The sequence below is a fragment of the Talpa occidentalis genome, unplaced genomic scaffold (genome assembly GCF_014898055.3).
Source record: "Talpa occidentalis isolate TD23 unplaced genomic scaffold, MPIMG_talOcc4v2.1 talOcc4.2, whole genome shotgun sequence".
Lineage (NCBI taxonomy): Eukaryota > Metazoa > Chordata > Mammalia > Eulipotyphla > Talpidae > Talpa > Talpa occidentalis.
In genome coordinates this window covers 78,099,785-78,113,958 of record NW_023602073.1, presented here as the reverse complement: position 1 = coordinate 78,113,958, position 14,174 = coordinate 78,099,785, and the positions used below count along the sequence as shown (strand labels likewise).

Here is a 14,174-nt window from a genome sequence, read left to right as displayed (position 1 = left end):
CCATGTGCTTCTTCCCCCTGGACTCCACCTCATATTTACTATCACTAATCTGGCAGGAAACCAAATTACCATCGCCTGCTAACGTTATATCTAAAAAAAGATTAGACTTCAATACCTAATTTCTAAAACTCAATTTAGTGCCAAAATTTCATGGATTTACTTTGGTTACTTAGGAACTTTATCCTCTTATATTTGATATTAGTTATGTGGGGTGTGTGTGTGTGTGTGCGCGTGTGTGTGTGTGTGTTGCTGTGGATATACTTTTTAAAACAAACCCATTTAATAAACTTTTTTAATAAATAAACTTTTAAAATAAATTTATATATTACGGAAACCCCAATTTTGCAATCTCTTATGGAAAAGGCTCAGTACTTGGTTAACAAAATTTGGGGCTACCACCTTTAATGTTGACAGTCATTAATGCCTAGCAAAAAGATTTGTTAAATGAACAGAATGGCATTTTAAAACAGATTGAGATTCTGAAGTCAAGTTGGGGACTGACATAATTTTGAAGTGCTCAAGCTAGAGGGGAATGTAACCAGCTATGATACCATGCCTAGGCTGGATGTTTTTAGGCATGGAATTGTATGACATTGTGGGAATAAAATGAGCTGTCCTAGGAAAAGGAGGACACAAGTAGGAATAATGAAGTGAGCTACAAAATGAGACAGACTTATTTCCAAGCTTTTCCTTTACAAAACAAGATTGCATCGTCTGTAATTTAGTCATCATATTACTTACATGTCAGCAACATTATGGTTCCTTAGACATGCCTTCTCAACTAGTCACATCAGTCTACTGAGGAAGATTTGTTATACAAAACCACCATATTTTAGGATACCATCTGGTAGCCTCTGGTATTCAAGACCTTAACTCTATCTAAAATTCTATTTACTTTCAACTTAATTTCTACAAGTGTTACAGATACCCCTACCCATATCTGAAGTCACTGAGTATTTGGATGAAAAGCAAATCTTATCAAGTTGTATATTATACAGATATGGTCTATAATTCTTAGCACTGTGTATACAATTCAACACTGCAAACACAGTTTCAAACTCAAAGAATTTTTCATTCCTCATGATGGTACCTTCTCTCACCACACACATTTTTATGGGGTGTATGGTAATAATTATTTCATATTCAGTTACACAAAATTATCTTTGAATAAACTATTTTCAATTTTAAAAAAGAGCCAATTATGGAGGTATGTGGGCATTTTGGTGGTAAGGTATGGTGTGGTAACACCACCTGAAGGAGATCCTATATCTCTAAATCACAATGTTGTAAACCGTTGTTACTTCAAAAACAAAACGAAAAACTAAAAATGAAAACCAAGGGTCTCCAGAGGCCCCTCTTGTTAACTTTTGTCCCCTATACTCTTAAGTTTTAAGAATGGAATATATAAAGTACTGAACTGGCATAAATAAAAGAAAAGCAAATTTTTTTAAATACAAGACATCGATTCATACTTTGAGTCTTTTACTGCAAAGAAAATCATTATCTGTCCCTTTTAAATTAGTAGGAGCTATGCAAAGGAAATGTCAGGTTACAGAAACATTAAGTTCTTATGGGCCAAACACTTATGTTCAAATTAATTTAAAAACCTATAAAGGTATTTAATTAATTTGCAAGTGAAAAAATTGAGGGTCAAGAATTAAACTGCCCTAAACCACTATTAGTGGAACTAAATTTCAAGTCAAGGGGGCCTCCCTGGTGGCGCAGCGGCTGAGTGTTGGGTTGCGAAGCTGCCCGCGGCCTCTGCGGCGCCGGTTCGATCCCCGGCTGCTCCCCGGCCACCGGAGGAGGGTCCCACATGGCGCGCAGACCTCTCCTGCCGCCCTCTGCTCCCCTCAGCAGTGCACTTCGGTCCTTCTGCCTGGTCTGCTCCCTGCTCTGGCTCTGGTGAATTCTTTCACCCTCCCGCGCTTCTGACTGTACCCAGTGCTTGTATAAACAAAACAAACAAATAAATAAAACATGCCTCTATTAAAAAAAAAAAATTTCAAGTCAAGGTCTTCCTCTATTATATACATTGTTTCACCTCAGCACATTGGTTCAAAATTACCTAAACTTTTACAAAGTAAATTTATAATTGAAAGCACTGTAACATTAAACACTCTCATGACCTTAATAAAACATCTACAAGGACCTTACTAAAAACTAAAATGCCAACTTCACTTAATCCTTCATTTGTTAAAAAAACAAACAAAAAAACCTACATACTTTACCTTCAATGGTACTTATGTGAAGCACAAATTCATTCACATCATCTTATACAAAATAAATTAACTTTAAGCAATCTCAATGGTAAATGCATTTCATTATTTATTTAGATGTTTAAGCTCTCGCACTAGATTTTTACAAGCTGGTGAACACTGACAAATTATTTCTCCCACAGAACTATAACCACACATTCCCGGACGGTATAAATATATGGTTGAACTAACATTAATACACATCACCATTTTATCAATTACATAATAAAACAAATTATCAAGTATCCAAATATTAAGTTACACAGCTCAAAAGGCATATAAAATATTAGATGTCTGCTCAATTCATTAGCAGAAACCCACTTTTTGTTTTTTTGCAAGAGAGGTTGGGAAGGGGGGGGGGGGAATCACACTCCAAAACAGAAATAAGTTGGTAAACAACCTCAGGTAAGTATGAAAAAAAAAAATAACAAGAATTTCAGAAATTTTATGATTAAGAATCATTTTAGCTACAATAACAAAGCATCTCTACAGTTTAAAAAAATATTTACTAAATTAAAGAGCATATTCTACATGTTCTGCACAAGACAAAGGCAACATTTTCCTAAAAATACTTAATAGCCCCTTCCCATTCTTTTTTCAGGCCCTCCCTGTTAAGAGTTGCACCCGAAAGTGCAAACATTAAAATTAACTGTAAGGCTTTTTTGTCTGGAGACAGTTAAAGACATGTGCTTCTGTACAATGTAAATTTTCAAAATGGAGGTTTTTCCATAACAGCACAAAATGAGATTTATAGAAAGACATTAAATAATCACTGTAAGACTTGGTTAAAAATAAAAAGGGGGGGGGGGGAGTTGAGCAAACCTGATGTATTACCGGCACAAATGTGGGAGATGTAAACATAAAGTGAGCAGGCAAATAACCATATAGGCCCTATTTTCTGTTTGAAATGACTGAAGGAGTAAACCACATAAGGTCCAGAGTGTTCATAGTTCCTGGGATTTTAGTTCTGTACGATACTAAAAATATACAAGTATTGTGCTGGGTATTTTGGCACCTAATCTTTCTAAATTTTTCTTATATATTGGTAAGATTCTGGCATGGGAATAGATTTAAAGACATAACTCAAAACTGCATGATTTCAGGAAAGATCAATTGGTACAAATGATAAGCACATTTTAAATGGTGAACAGCAAGAATCTTGTCAACTGTCCAAATAGGTTGATTGTAACCCAAATATAGAGGTTGCAACTTTGTGGCCTGGTAAAACTGCTTTTCAATGCTCCTACGGAAGCTTCATTAGACTTATTCAGCAAGCCATATGTACGACAAATTAAGTACTGTCTCAAGTTCCATTTCCAAGGCAATGGCATCAGGCACCCCAGTTTTATTGGACACAACAGTTGTTTCTATGACCATTGGAGTCTTTGAAACGCAGTCGCATTTTAGGGCGATACTTCTCCAAATATAAAAGTTGCTTGCTGTTAAATGCTCCACGTCGCTTTCTGAAAGAGAATTAAGGCAAATTTCTGTAGTAATTAAAGTAAAATCTCACTGCATTAACATTTACTGTGCTACACAGGTAGTTGTCACCTCTTTTGTGGCAATTTATCTTTTGATTAATTTGATGTCACAACACAGAACTAGACAGGGTATGTGTGTAAATGGTAGTAAATAATTAATTTTCTAGACTTCTTTAAGTGGTGGTTATAATAACTAAACATTAAGAATCCATTTATGTGAAGTCCAAGAAAAGACAACATTAAAATATGGTAATTGAAGTCAGAAAGATATTGTCCCTAGTGACAGGCAAGTTGACTACAAGGTGGCTGGTTTAATTTGAGAGTTGTCAACTTACTTATCTTTGAAACCTATTTATTGTATATTTATTATCTTAACTAATGGTCAGATGAACTATTAAGTGTTTAAACTTACTGACTTTCAAGGACAAAATGAAAATTTCATTAAATACTTACTGTCTTATGAACTGTACTGCATCTTCGTATTTCATTCCACCTTCAATTAATGCTAGGGCAACAAGCACTGGAGCTCTGATAAAGAAAGGATTTTGATAAAGCTTTTCAAAATACAGGACTAAGAAACCCATCACTCCAAACATTCCCAACCCAAAAGTATTATCACCTGCCAAACTTCTATATTAAAGGTAGTAAATGTTGACTCTATGCTAATCTTTAATCTACAAACTTTTCCTTATTTTTATATCAGACCAAGATTTTTATCTAGACCCAAAATGAACTATGTCTTTGGCTATTTATAAATAATTCTAGGGCCTCCCTGGTGGCCTAGGTTAAGTCTCAGCGCTACCACCTTGAAAACCCACAGAGATGGCCTGAATTCAATCCCTTGCCAGGGAGCTAACAATCCACAAGGCGTAGCAGACCTCTTCTGTTTCGCCCACTGCTCCCTTTAGCAGTGTATTTCAGTAGATCTGCCTGTTCTGCTTCCCACTCCGTCTCTGGTGAATCATCTCACCTCCCGCACCTCTGGCCTGCACCCGAGTTGTTCTATGCAAAAATAAATAAAATCTTAAAAAAGACAAGTGTGTTATTGGAGGTTTATTTTGAGGATTAATCAAGTAGTGATTCCAAGCAGTGAAAAGTTTGCTTTCTTTATTGTCAATGAGACTCTGACATGGTTGCAAGCTAAACCCACCCACCCTCTCCCCTATGGATTTTCATTTGACTTTTAAGCCACAATATGGCTTTTTTTTAGGGGAGGGGGGGGTGAAAGTGGTGGTTATGGATTCATAGGAATGTAGCAAGTGTGTATTTGGGCACCACTGGGTAATGAGCTCCTACTAAATCAGAATCTCCAGGATAAACAATGCTATCAAAATATAACTCATGCAATGTAAAAGAAACACTTTAAGAGCTCTTTCCCCCAAAGAAGTTGGACAATGATTCCAATACCACTGATAAAATCTAACACATCTAGACACTTGCCCACAGAGACAAATGTAAATTGCAGTTACAGCTTGTTAATTCCAGCCTACTACATTCACCACATTTTCATTTTTAATTTAGTTCAGTCAACAACCTACAAAAGCAAATTGATTCACAAAAGGATAACTGAGTCTTACTGAAGTCAAAAATCAAGTTTTTCTAGATCTATGATTATTTTTAAAGGATAATTTTTAAAGGATTATTCAATTATTTTAAAAGGATTCAGGAAAATTTTCTTACCTCCCAAGGCCTGCAACACAATGAACAGCAATACAACAACCAGGTTCTTCACGAAACTTAATTTTTACAAGACTTAACCAGTCATCAACAATCTGGTTGGATGGTGGTGCACCATCATCAAAAGGCCAATCCTAAGTCGAAAGAATAAATATCTTAGATTTTTCATATAAAAACCACACTAATAATCTCAAGTTTCTAATACCCCAATGTTTTCAAAAGCATTTGAACATGTTTAAACATGTGGTTTATTAAACCTATCAATCAAATAAATGCTGAATCTTAATTATAAAGGTCTTTGATTACTTCAAACCTTTCCTTAGCTTTCATCTTTATTTGGAAATTAAGATACTGTACAATTTTGTAGTAACTTAAAATACTAAGCTTTTTGAAGTCCATGCTTTTTGAATAAACCTTAGTAGTACAGTGTCATAAACCCATAGTCACTATTAAATACTTACAAGAACACGGATGCCTTCTTTCTCCACAGGAGTAGTGTCATAAGTTGCTTCACATACTCTTACTATTGTGGTAACTCCATACTTCTTAAGTTCCTGGGTAAAATACATAAGAAGACAATGAAGTATTCACACAAGCAAATACTACTACTCACAATTTGCCATTCTGATTTCTTTCCTAATTGCTGTTTTCTAGTTAACAGAAACTCATGGAATGGAAGGTATAACACATGCAATGTTTAAGAGGAAGCAAAATCTAATTTTAATAGACAATACTAGAATAACACAAAAGGAAAAGGGAGTGTTCAGCACATATATTCTTAATAAATCAGAAGTTTTTTTTAAAAACATACAATGGTCCTTCATACATGTATTAAGTTATTTACAGTTATGTTAACACTGATTAGACAGAAATGAAGCACTAACAAAGAGGGTTAGAGGCAATTCGGGGCAAAGGTAGATAGAGTCAAAAGTATCACTCATGACTGTATGTAATGTGATCTGACTCAATTAATTCTTTAGATGTTTATTTGTAGTACACACTCAAGTCATTCAAGTATATACAAACTTGAAAATCCCCAAAACACAGTGTAAAAAGTTCTATGCCATTTAAACCACATTTAAAACCACAGAATTCAATACTCGTAACTCCTAGCATTTAAATAATATAGATGGTAATTAAAAAAAAAAATATTCCCCTATTATCCGGAAAGTATTTGTTTCTGAACTTCTGCAGGTATGTATGAAATAAAATGTGTACTCATCCAAATGAATTACTCAGCACTACATTCCTTCCTTGTAGTCAAGAGGTAGGCGGCAAGGAACTTTGGCTATTTAGCTAACACCAGGAAACAGAACTAAAAGGTGAAAAGTGGATTCGAAGACACCAACTTACTTAGACTTAATGTATTAAAGCAAATACATGAAAAATTCTTAAGTGGCAGCTTTTGTCCTATAAATTTTTTACAAGTGAGAGCCATACCGTTACATTGTCCACATGCAAATTTAAATTAAGCACACTCTGAGTCATGAAGAACTGGACATTAACTTACAAATCCAAACCAATTCAAGTACATGTTCTTCTCAAAATGTGTAAAACAGTATCTCTAACCTAAAGACAGTGAAATTTCATTTATATCAGTTTGAATTATAGGCATACCAACTCAAATTTCCCAAAGTAGCATTAATTTTGTCAGATAAAAAGCACCATCATTAAATTGCAATTAGTTTAGGACATTTAAAAAAAGAATCATACCTTACCTCTATAAATTTGTTTAAGGTTGCATTGGTTGGGTTGTGAGTAATAAGAAATCTCATGTTCTTGTATGTGACTTCCACAGGAGCTGGGCGGTTCATTCGAGCCATGTTAATTTAGTTAAAAAACACTCAATGGGGTTATGAAAGAATTTAAAAAATTGAATACAGAAATGATGCAAAGAAACTTGAGTCTACTTCAATATACTCCACTTGAAATTCTCAGTGCTTTGAGTAATGAAGTTGGAAGTAATGGGAAATGAAATGAACCTCCTAAGAAGCAGCAATTCTTCAATCCAGTAATACTGAGGCAATAGAAAGGAAGTGCACTGAGGTTTACCCCATCCAGGTCAGAACTCTTGTAAAATGCTCTGTAGATTTCAATTCAACACTTCTGTGTCCAGGTTAACCACTCTTATGGGGGCTTCTTGGTGGAGTAGTAATGAATTCTACAGTTCACTTGTCTGCATAGAGGTCGTGCTGTGCCTGGCAGTAATCTCCACTGCCCTTCAGAAACTCCATAAATGTGTGACCAAGAACACCACAGAACTGCTGTTTAAAAGAAAAAGAGAGAAAGAGAGAAAAAAAGTTGTTTTCTAATTCAAAAGGATCATGTTATGTTTCAAAGTATTTGAGTATCTTTTCAAATTTCAGCCCAAGCCATCTTCTCAACTTTTACCTGACTCAAACAGATTAAATTAAAAAAGTATAAAATAAGTATCCAAACATATTACTTTAAATCAAAATTACTTGGGTCACACAAAGATTATCATATGGTTACATTTGGTAATCACTTATAGTCGTCTATATTCTTTCTTTTAATGGCTGGTTGTTCCACGTCGTTACAAGCTCTTGTACACCCTTCTATATTGATTTTTATTTTTACATAGACTTAATATATTCTTACGAGAAAAAAGAAACCAGGGTTTCAAATTTCTTCCACACACACTTCTCATTTGGACCTCAACAATTTAACAGACTTTTCTTATTTGAGTCTCTGGAAGTTAAACAACTTGTATGTCAAGTACTGAAAGGATGTTTATGAATCTTAAAAAAAATTTCCATTTACAACTATAAAGACATTTATAATTTTAATACTCTTACATTTTAAAACCAGTTTCACTTATTCAATTTAAAAGTGAAATCTAATTGTCAAAAGCAAAGTACCACTGTAAATATGCTTATATTCTCCCCAAGTTCCCAGTAAAAAACTAAGCCAGCCTTGTCTTAATATCAAACATTACATGAATATTCAAATTTTCAGAATATGTACACAGAAATTATCTGTGTTAATGTTTCCTTTTAGCTAGTAATTTATAAAGAACTTGTGTAGTGGGGAATACAGATAAGACTAAGGAATATTAATAGATTAGCAAGGGTACTAAGTGCCAGTTGTTACAAAAAATACCTTAATTTCATTTTTATGGGAAAACAACCAAACAAAATCAAATCATAACTATTTTAATTTTACACCTTTGAGTAGAGAATCATGATAGCTACAGTTTCTAAAACCTTGCTAAATTTTCAGGAATAATCATATGGAATTCCAGCAGATCACAGGAAAAAACCTCAGGCCATTTTTTTTTTTCCCTGTGGAAACAAAGGAACTAGCCCTCAGGGGGAATTTTTTAAAAGGTCATCCCTTAAGATAAACTTTCATGATTTCAAAATTTGTCCACATAAAGTCCTCAGAGATTGTTATTTCATCTACTTGCTAGCTGGGCTGAGAAAATAAAGTGATCAAATTAACATTAGGACTATGCATGTGACCAAACATACACTCTATTTGCAGTGCAGGCTTGCAGTAATCTGGAAATCATTTAAATAAAAGATACTTTCACTTTCAATCCTAAACTGTCTTCCTTAGAATAAAAAGTGTATTCTGGTACCTTCCCAAGGACATAGAAAGAATTAAAGAAAATCACATGTAAACTGTTAAGGACACTGACTCTTATACTTCATTACTTTTTAATTGACAGGTTCTACTGTCTTTTTTTTCAATCGAAAGCTGATTTGTTAGAGTATTTCAACAATGTATATTGAACAGCCAAAATTTCTCTTACAGCTGAGTCTAGGCCATATCTTGTAAGCAGTTTCATGAAGCTGCAGAAGAAACAATATAAAAATAATTCACTTAGTCAACCACTTATTTTTATTAAGTGGAGCCACCCAGTGGCTGGGGACTTCCACAGAGCAGCAGTGACCACTAGTAACTAGTATCTTTCTGCTAGCCCTTCCTCCAATGGGGGGGGAGGGGGAACACTATTGATGATTGGCAGCTCAGAAACACCAAGGTATTTTCCCACCTCTCACTAGTCAGTTGCACATACTCACAATACTATAACACGGTGGAGAAAAGAGCAAATTCTTTGCAGAAGCTTGAGTCAATTTGTCAGGTCGTAAAGTCAAGGCAGTATCGGGAACCACTTTATCAAACAGTTCACTGGAGTTTATGCCACACCTTTTAGGTCGTGCATCCCAGAATAAAGCCATGTATAAAATACTGCTAACACTTGCGAGTGAGCTAGACTTCTGGGTTTCAACTGTGATTTACTGCCAGCAAACAAAATTCATGTAAAAAGACTTAACCGGAAGCATTGCCTCTGCATCTGGCTCCCGCAGGTAGACGGCTGTAACTCCAGTGCAAACAGCAACTTAATACTCTGGGAATGGTAGCGGCTTCTACCGACACCAGATAAACCTCAGAATCCTGGCTCTCGCCGGCTACTGTTGCCACCAGCCGACAAGGAAGCAACAACTCCTTACACCAAGGATTTCAGGAACTGTTCTTTCTCCACAGTCCCGGATTCCCAGGCGCCATCCCGGGCCACCTCGGGATTGGCAGCGAAAGTGCCCGGCGGTGCCCAGCCGGGGACACCCTCAGCGCAACAGCAGCCCCGGCCGTTTCCAAGGTGCCCGAGACCCAGGCCCGCTCCCGAACGACTAGCCCCGAAGGAAGGACATGACTCGACTTGTTCCCGTTCTCCTCAGCCCGAAGTGGGGCATTAAATCCGGAACAGCTCGAATTACCAGGTGAAGACCGAGGGAACAGGGCGGGGCAGGGAGCCGATCTCCTCACCTAGCAGAGCAAAGCTCAGGGCCCGGCAGGGCTGCGGCGCTCGGCAAGCCCCCAATGGCCGCCGCACGGATCGCGCACCCACGGGGCCCGCCCGCGGCGCCCCAGTCCGCGCCGCAATCACGGGTTCACGCCGCGCCTTCAGTCAGGCGCGAGCGCCGAGGCCATTTTGTCTGAGGCGCCGGTCCCGGCCGCGGAGCGCAGGGATGGCTGCGGCAGGCTCCCGTCCCGCGCCGGCGCCCGAGCCCCGGGAGCCGCGGCCGAGACCGTTACCAGCCCTGCGGGGCCGCCCGCCTAGCCCACGCCGGCCCGGGTCCGCTGGCGACCCCGCCGCCGCCGGCGCGCCCTCCCCGTATCCGGCTCCGCAGTGACACGCGCGCCCTCGCCCCACCCCGGGCCACGTCTCCCGCTCCGGGCGGGCCGCTCTCTTTTGGCCAAACAAAGGGGCCTCGGGACGCCACGGGGCCCGCCGGGCCCGCACCGGGCGCGCCGGACCCGAGGGCCAAGGGCGGAGGCGGCGGTCACAAAGCGGCTTTTGTGCCGCCCCGCCCGGCCCGCCCCGGTGGCCCAAACCGCCCCCGCCGCCCCGGGCTCGGCGGGGACCAGGAAGCCGGCGCCTCCGGCCAACCGCCGCCCCGCAGCCCGCGGCCCCGGCGCCCGCGGCCCCGCCGCCGGCTGCCGCCGGCCGGCCACCCCGCCGCGGCCCGGATCCCGCCGGCGCCCGACGCGCCGGCACCGCAGGCCGGGCGGCGGGGGGCGGACGCCGGGACCCGAACAAAGGCGGGGACGCGGGGCCGGCCGCGGGTCCCCGGCCCCGGGGGCGGCGGCGGCACGACGGATACTCACAGGAATATGTTTACTCATTGAAGATTGTGGCCTAATCATACAGCCGGTCCCGAGGCGGCGGCGACACAGGCGGCGGCAGTGGCGGCGGCTGCAGGGCAGGGGGCGGCGGCGGTCGTCGCGGGGCGGCGGCGGCGTTGCAGGCGGCAGCGGGGGCACCAGACTCTACCATGCAGTGAGCGGCTCCGAGGAGAGCGCGTCGCCGAGCCGGCCCGCAGTCGAGGGAGCCAATGCGCGCGCCGAGGCGCCTTTGCGTCACAAGCCCGGCCTTTTATAGTCCGCGCGACGTGCGACGCCCCGGCCACCAATCGCGGCCCGGGGCTCCCGGCCGAACGCCGGGGAGCGGGGGCGGAGGCCCGCCTCTTGCGGACGTCACCGCGCGGCGGTCGCCGCCGGTGTGAACCGGTTGATGAATGGCGCTGTGCTCCAGTCCGGGCGTCTCGCGGGCGGGGGAGGGAAGGGGCCGGGGGAGGACTCCGAGGTGGAGGGGGGAGAAGCCCGGGGTGGGGTACCGCGTGGAGCCGGGGGAAGAGGCCCTTCTAGCGACGAGAGGGGATCCTGCGGCCGGCCCTTGTGCTGGTGGTTAAGACCACGCCGGCGTGCACCCGTGTCACAAGTGCAGACTTGAAGTTTGCCTCCAACTTAAAATACAATCCCTTTAGGGCAGGAGCCGTGGCGTAGTTCCGACCCCGCTTGCTCCCGCCTTAAGTCATGACCAGAGTCGTCGTCGCCAGAGGTTTACCTTGGCACCTGCATCCCTGCCATCTCCGTCATCAAGTAATATTTGTGTCGCAGGACCGCTCTCCCCGGTGACTCAACACCTTGAACGCCAGGGCCTTAGCTTGGACCAGGCGAATTCTTGTCGCCGGGGGCACTTCCAAGCGGGGAGAAAGTTATCTTCACAAATTTAACCTATAGAAGATGGGGTGGTGTCTGGTGATGCAGATAAAGCCCCGTGCTCCCTACAGTCATTTCTGGTCACGCCTCCATACTACAGACGCGGGCAACTGCACTTGGCTCCATTTGTGGCATTTCGAAATCACATGCATCCTTTGTACTGCTGCTCACTTGACGTGTTGTCACAGATAATTAAAGGTTAGGCACTGCTTAAAGGAAGCAGTTTTTAAAAATTAAAAATCTTCAGTTTTGTCAAGGACCCATGCAATGCTTTGCGTCAAAGCTAGAAGTTTTCCTTTTTGTTCGTTTTCAGTCCCGCTGTTCCACTGTCTTCATGATTTAGGCCCTGAAGAAGTAAAGCCTTGTCACACTTGTTCAGAGCTACACAAGGGCAACTCTGTCGTTTATAATCTGAAAGCCCTTTCTCTTCTGCTCTCTGGAAGGCGTAAACAGGACTTTTTACCTGCTTTGAAGAACTCGGTTTTCCATGAACACTGAGGTCTTTTGTTGACTGTTTTCACTGGAGAGAGCTTTAGGGATCAAATTGTATTCTCAGTCTGTGTAGTGCTGCATCTTAGGATTTATTAGAACTTCTATTTAGAGACTGCTCGTATACTTACATCAAACTTTCTTATAAACATATACTCTGTAAACGGTGTAAGAGCTTTTGATAAAAAGAATTGAGTCAGGCTTTTATAGGAACAAAAGTTTAAAGAAAATTGCTCAGCTAGGAAACATTTGACTTCATCTGATTTAAGGAAAACTAAAGAGCTTGAGAAATGCATTTTGTTCCTTTGCAAATAAATGATAAGAACAATAGATTTTAAAGACTTCAGTCTTAAAATATATAGGAAGAGTTATTTATTTTAAAGATTATGCATAGAAGAACTGGGGTATAGGCCAGAGGGGAGGGGGTGTGAGGATTCACCAGAGACAGAGTGGGGAGCAGAACAGGCAGATCTACTGAAATACATGGCTGAAGGAGCAGCAAGAGAGTTCTGTTGCACCACATGTGGGTTAGCTCCCTGGCTGGAGATCCAACTCAAGCCATCTACGAGGGCCATCAAGGTGGTAGTGCTGAGAGTTAGCCCCTAGGCCACCAGGGAGGCTCATATATAAGATTAAAAAAAAAAAAATTCAGGGAACTCAAGTCATAAAGAAAAATATATCATTGTGTAAAAATTAAAAACCTTCATGTGGCAAAATACTTTTGACAAAGCTAAAGTATAAATGATCAGTGGAAGAATGTGTTGGTGATGTAGCATAGTCAGAGATATTATCATAATGAAAAGCTTGACTATTATATACAATAGTGCAGTAAATGTACAGTTACTCTCCAAAATATGGTGAGCACAGTGATGCAAATTGGAAAGTGAGTTTCTCATGTAATGACTTTTCAAAACATGAATTTGGTGGGATAAGATTTCAGTCTGTAAATGGTAAGCAAAGTCAAATCAGTATTAGCCAGTTTTCTTGTAGAACTCGTGATACAAGTTGTGAACCTTGTGATCCACAGATCCTATAATTACCATAAACAGTGCTGACATGAAGTAACCGGGCAACTATACTCATCAAGCTCTAAAAGCTGGGTTCAAACTCACAAATGGACTAGTAAGTCTTAGACTCTCAGATGAGGTACCACTTATTTCTATTATAGTTTGAAAAATCACACAGATCAAGCCTTAAAAACTAGAAAAAACTTTGACTTTTGAGAAAAAGGACACATTTTAAATAGTATGTAAATACGTTATTGCTGACTAGTTGACTAAATTCTGTCAGGTAGTCATGGGTCTGCTACTCTTGCAACTGCCATATTTCTATGGATCCTGCACCATTGTGGTTCTCTGCTGTGCTAGAGGTGTCTACTCTGCTCAGACCAATAGATTTAAACTACTGATTCTTAGAGAATGGTAGTCCATCCCATAATTGGGCAGGAGATTCCTGTGACCTGAGGACTCACAAACCTGTACAGATCTGCACTTGTGAATCAGCATCCAGATGTATTAGTAGGGGGTCTCCAGACTGGGCCCACTATGTGGGCTTACATACAATGGTCCAGATAGCCAGAAGTAAGAAAACACCTCTGAAAGCTGATACTGACTATAAGCCTCAAAAGAAGACCTAAGATACGAGACTTCTCCTACTGGGAAATTATGTTACTTTCCTCAGCACACCATATGTTCTTGGCTTTATCATGGTAGGCAGGACTTTTCATCAGCAGATATGCAAA

General features: G+C 41.2%; 2 protein-coding genes across 3 annotated transcripts; both read right to left on the bottom strand.

The window, feature by feature from the left end:
• Window positions 1-2,285: 2,285 nt before the first annotated feature.
• PTP4A1 (protein tyrosine phosphatase 4A1) lies at window positions 2,286-7,239 on the bottom strand. 2 transcript variants are annotated; one of them, XM_037519921.2, is made up of 5 exons: window positions 7,135-7,239; window positions 5,878-5,970; window positions 5,420-5,550; window positions 4,193-4,267; window positions 2,286-3,717 (listed from the first exon to the last, which is right to left on the bottom strand). In XM_037519921.2, the coding sequence occupies exons 1-5, from the start codon at window positions 7,237-7,239 to the stop codon at window positions 3,522-3,524; spliced, it is 600 nt and encodes a 199-aa protein (XP_037375818.1). In that variant the 3' UTR covers window positions 2,286-3,521. The 2 variants fall into 2 exon arrangements, with proteins under 2 accessions (XP_037375818.1, XP_037375815.1); XM_037519918.2 differs by having other exon boundaries at window positions 3,586-3,721.
• Window positions 7,240-7,584: 345 nt separating this feature from the next.
• LOC129146471 (uncharacterized) lies at window positions 7,585-11,293 on the bottom strand. The gene is made up of 2 exons (XM_054698908.1): window positions 11,051-11,293; window positions 7,585-7,680 (listed from the first exon to the last, which is right to left on the bottom strand). Exons 1-2 carry the CDS (start codon window positions 11,087-11,089, stop codon window positions 7,585-7,587), a joined length of 135 nt encoding a protein of 44 aa, XP_054554883.1. The 5' UTR covers window positions 11,090-11,293.
• Window positions 11,294-14,174: the final 2,881 nt, after the last annotated feature.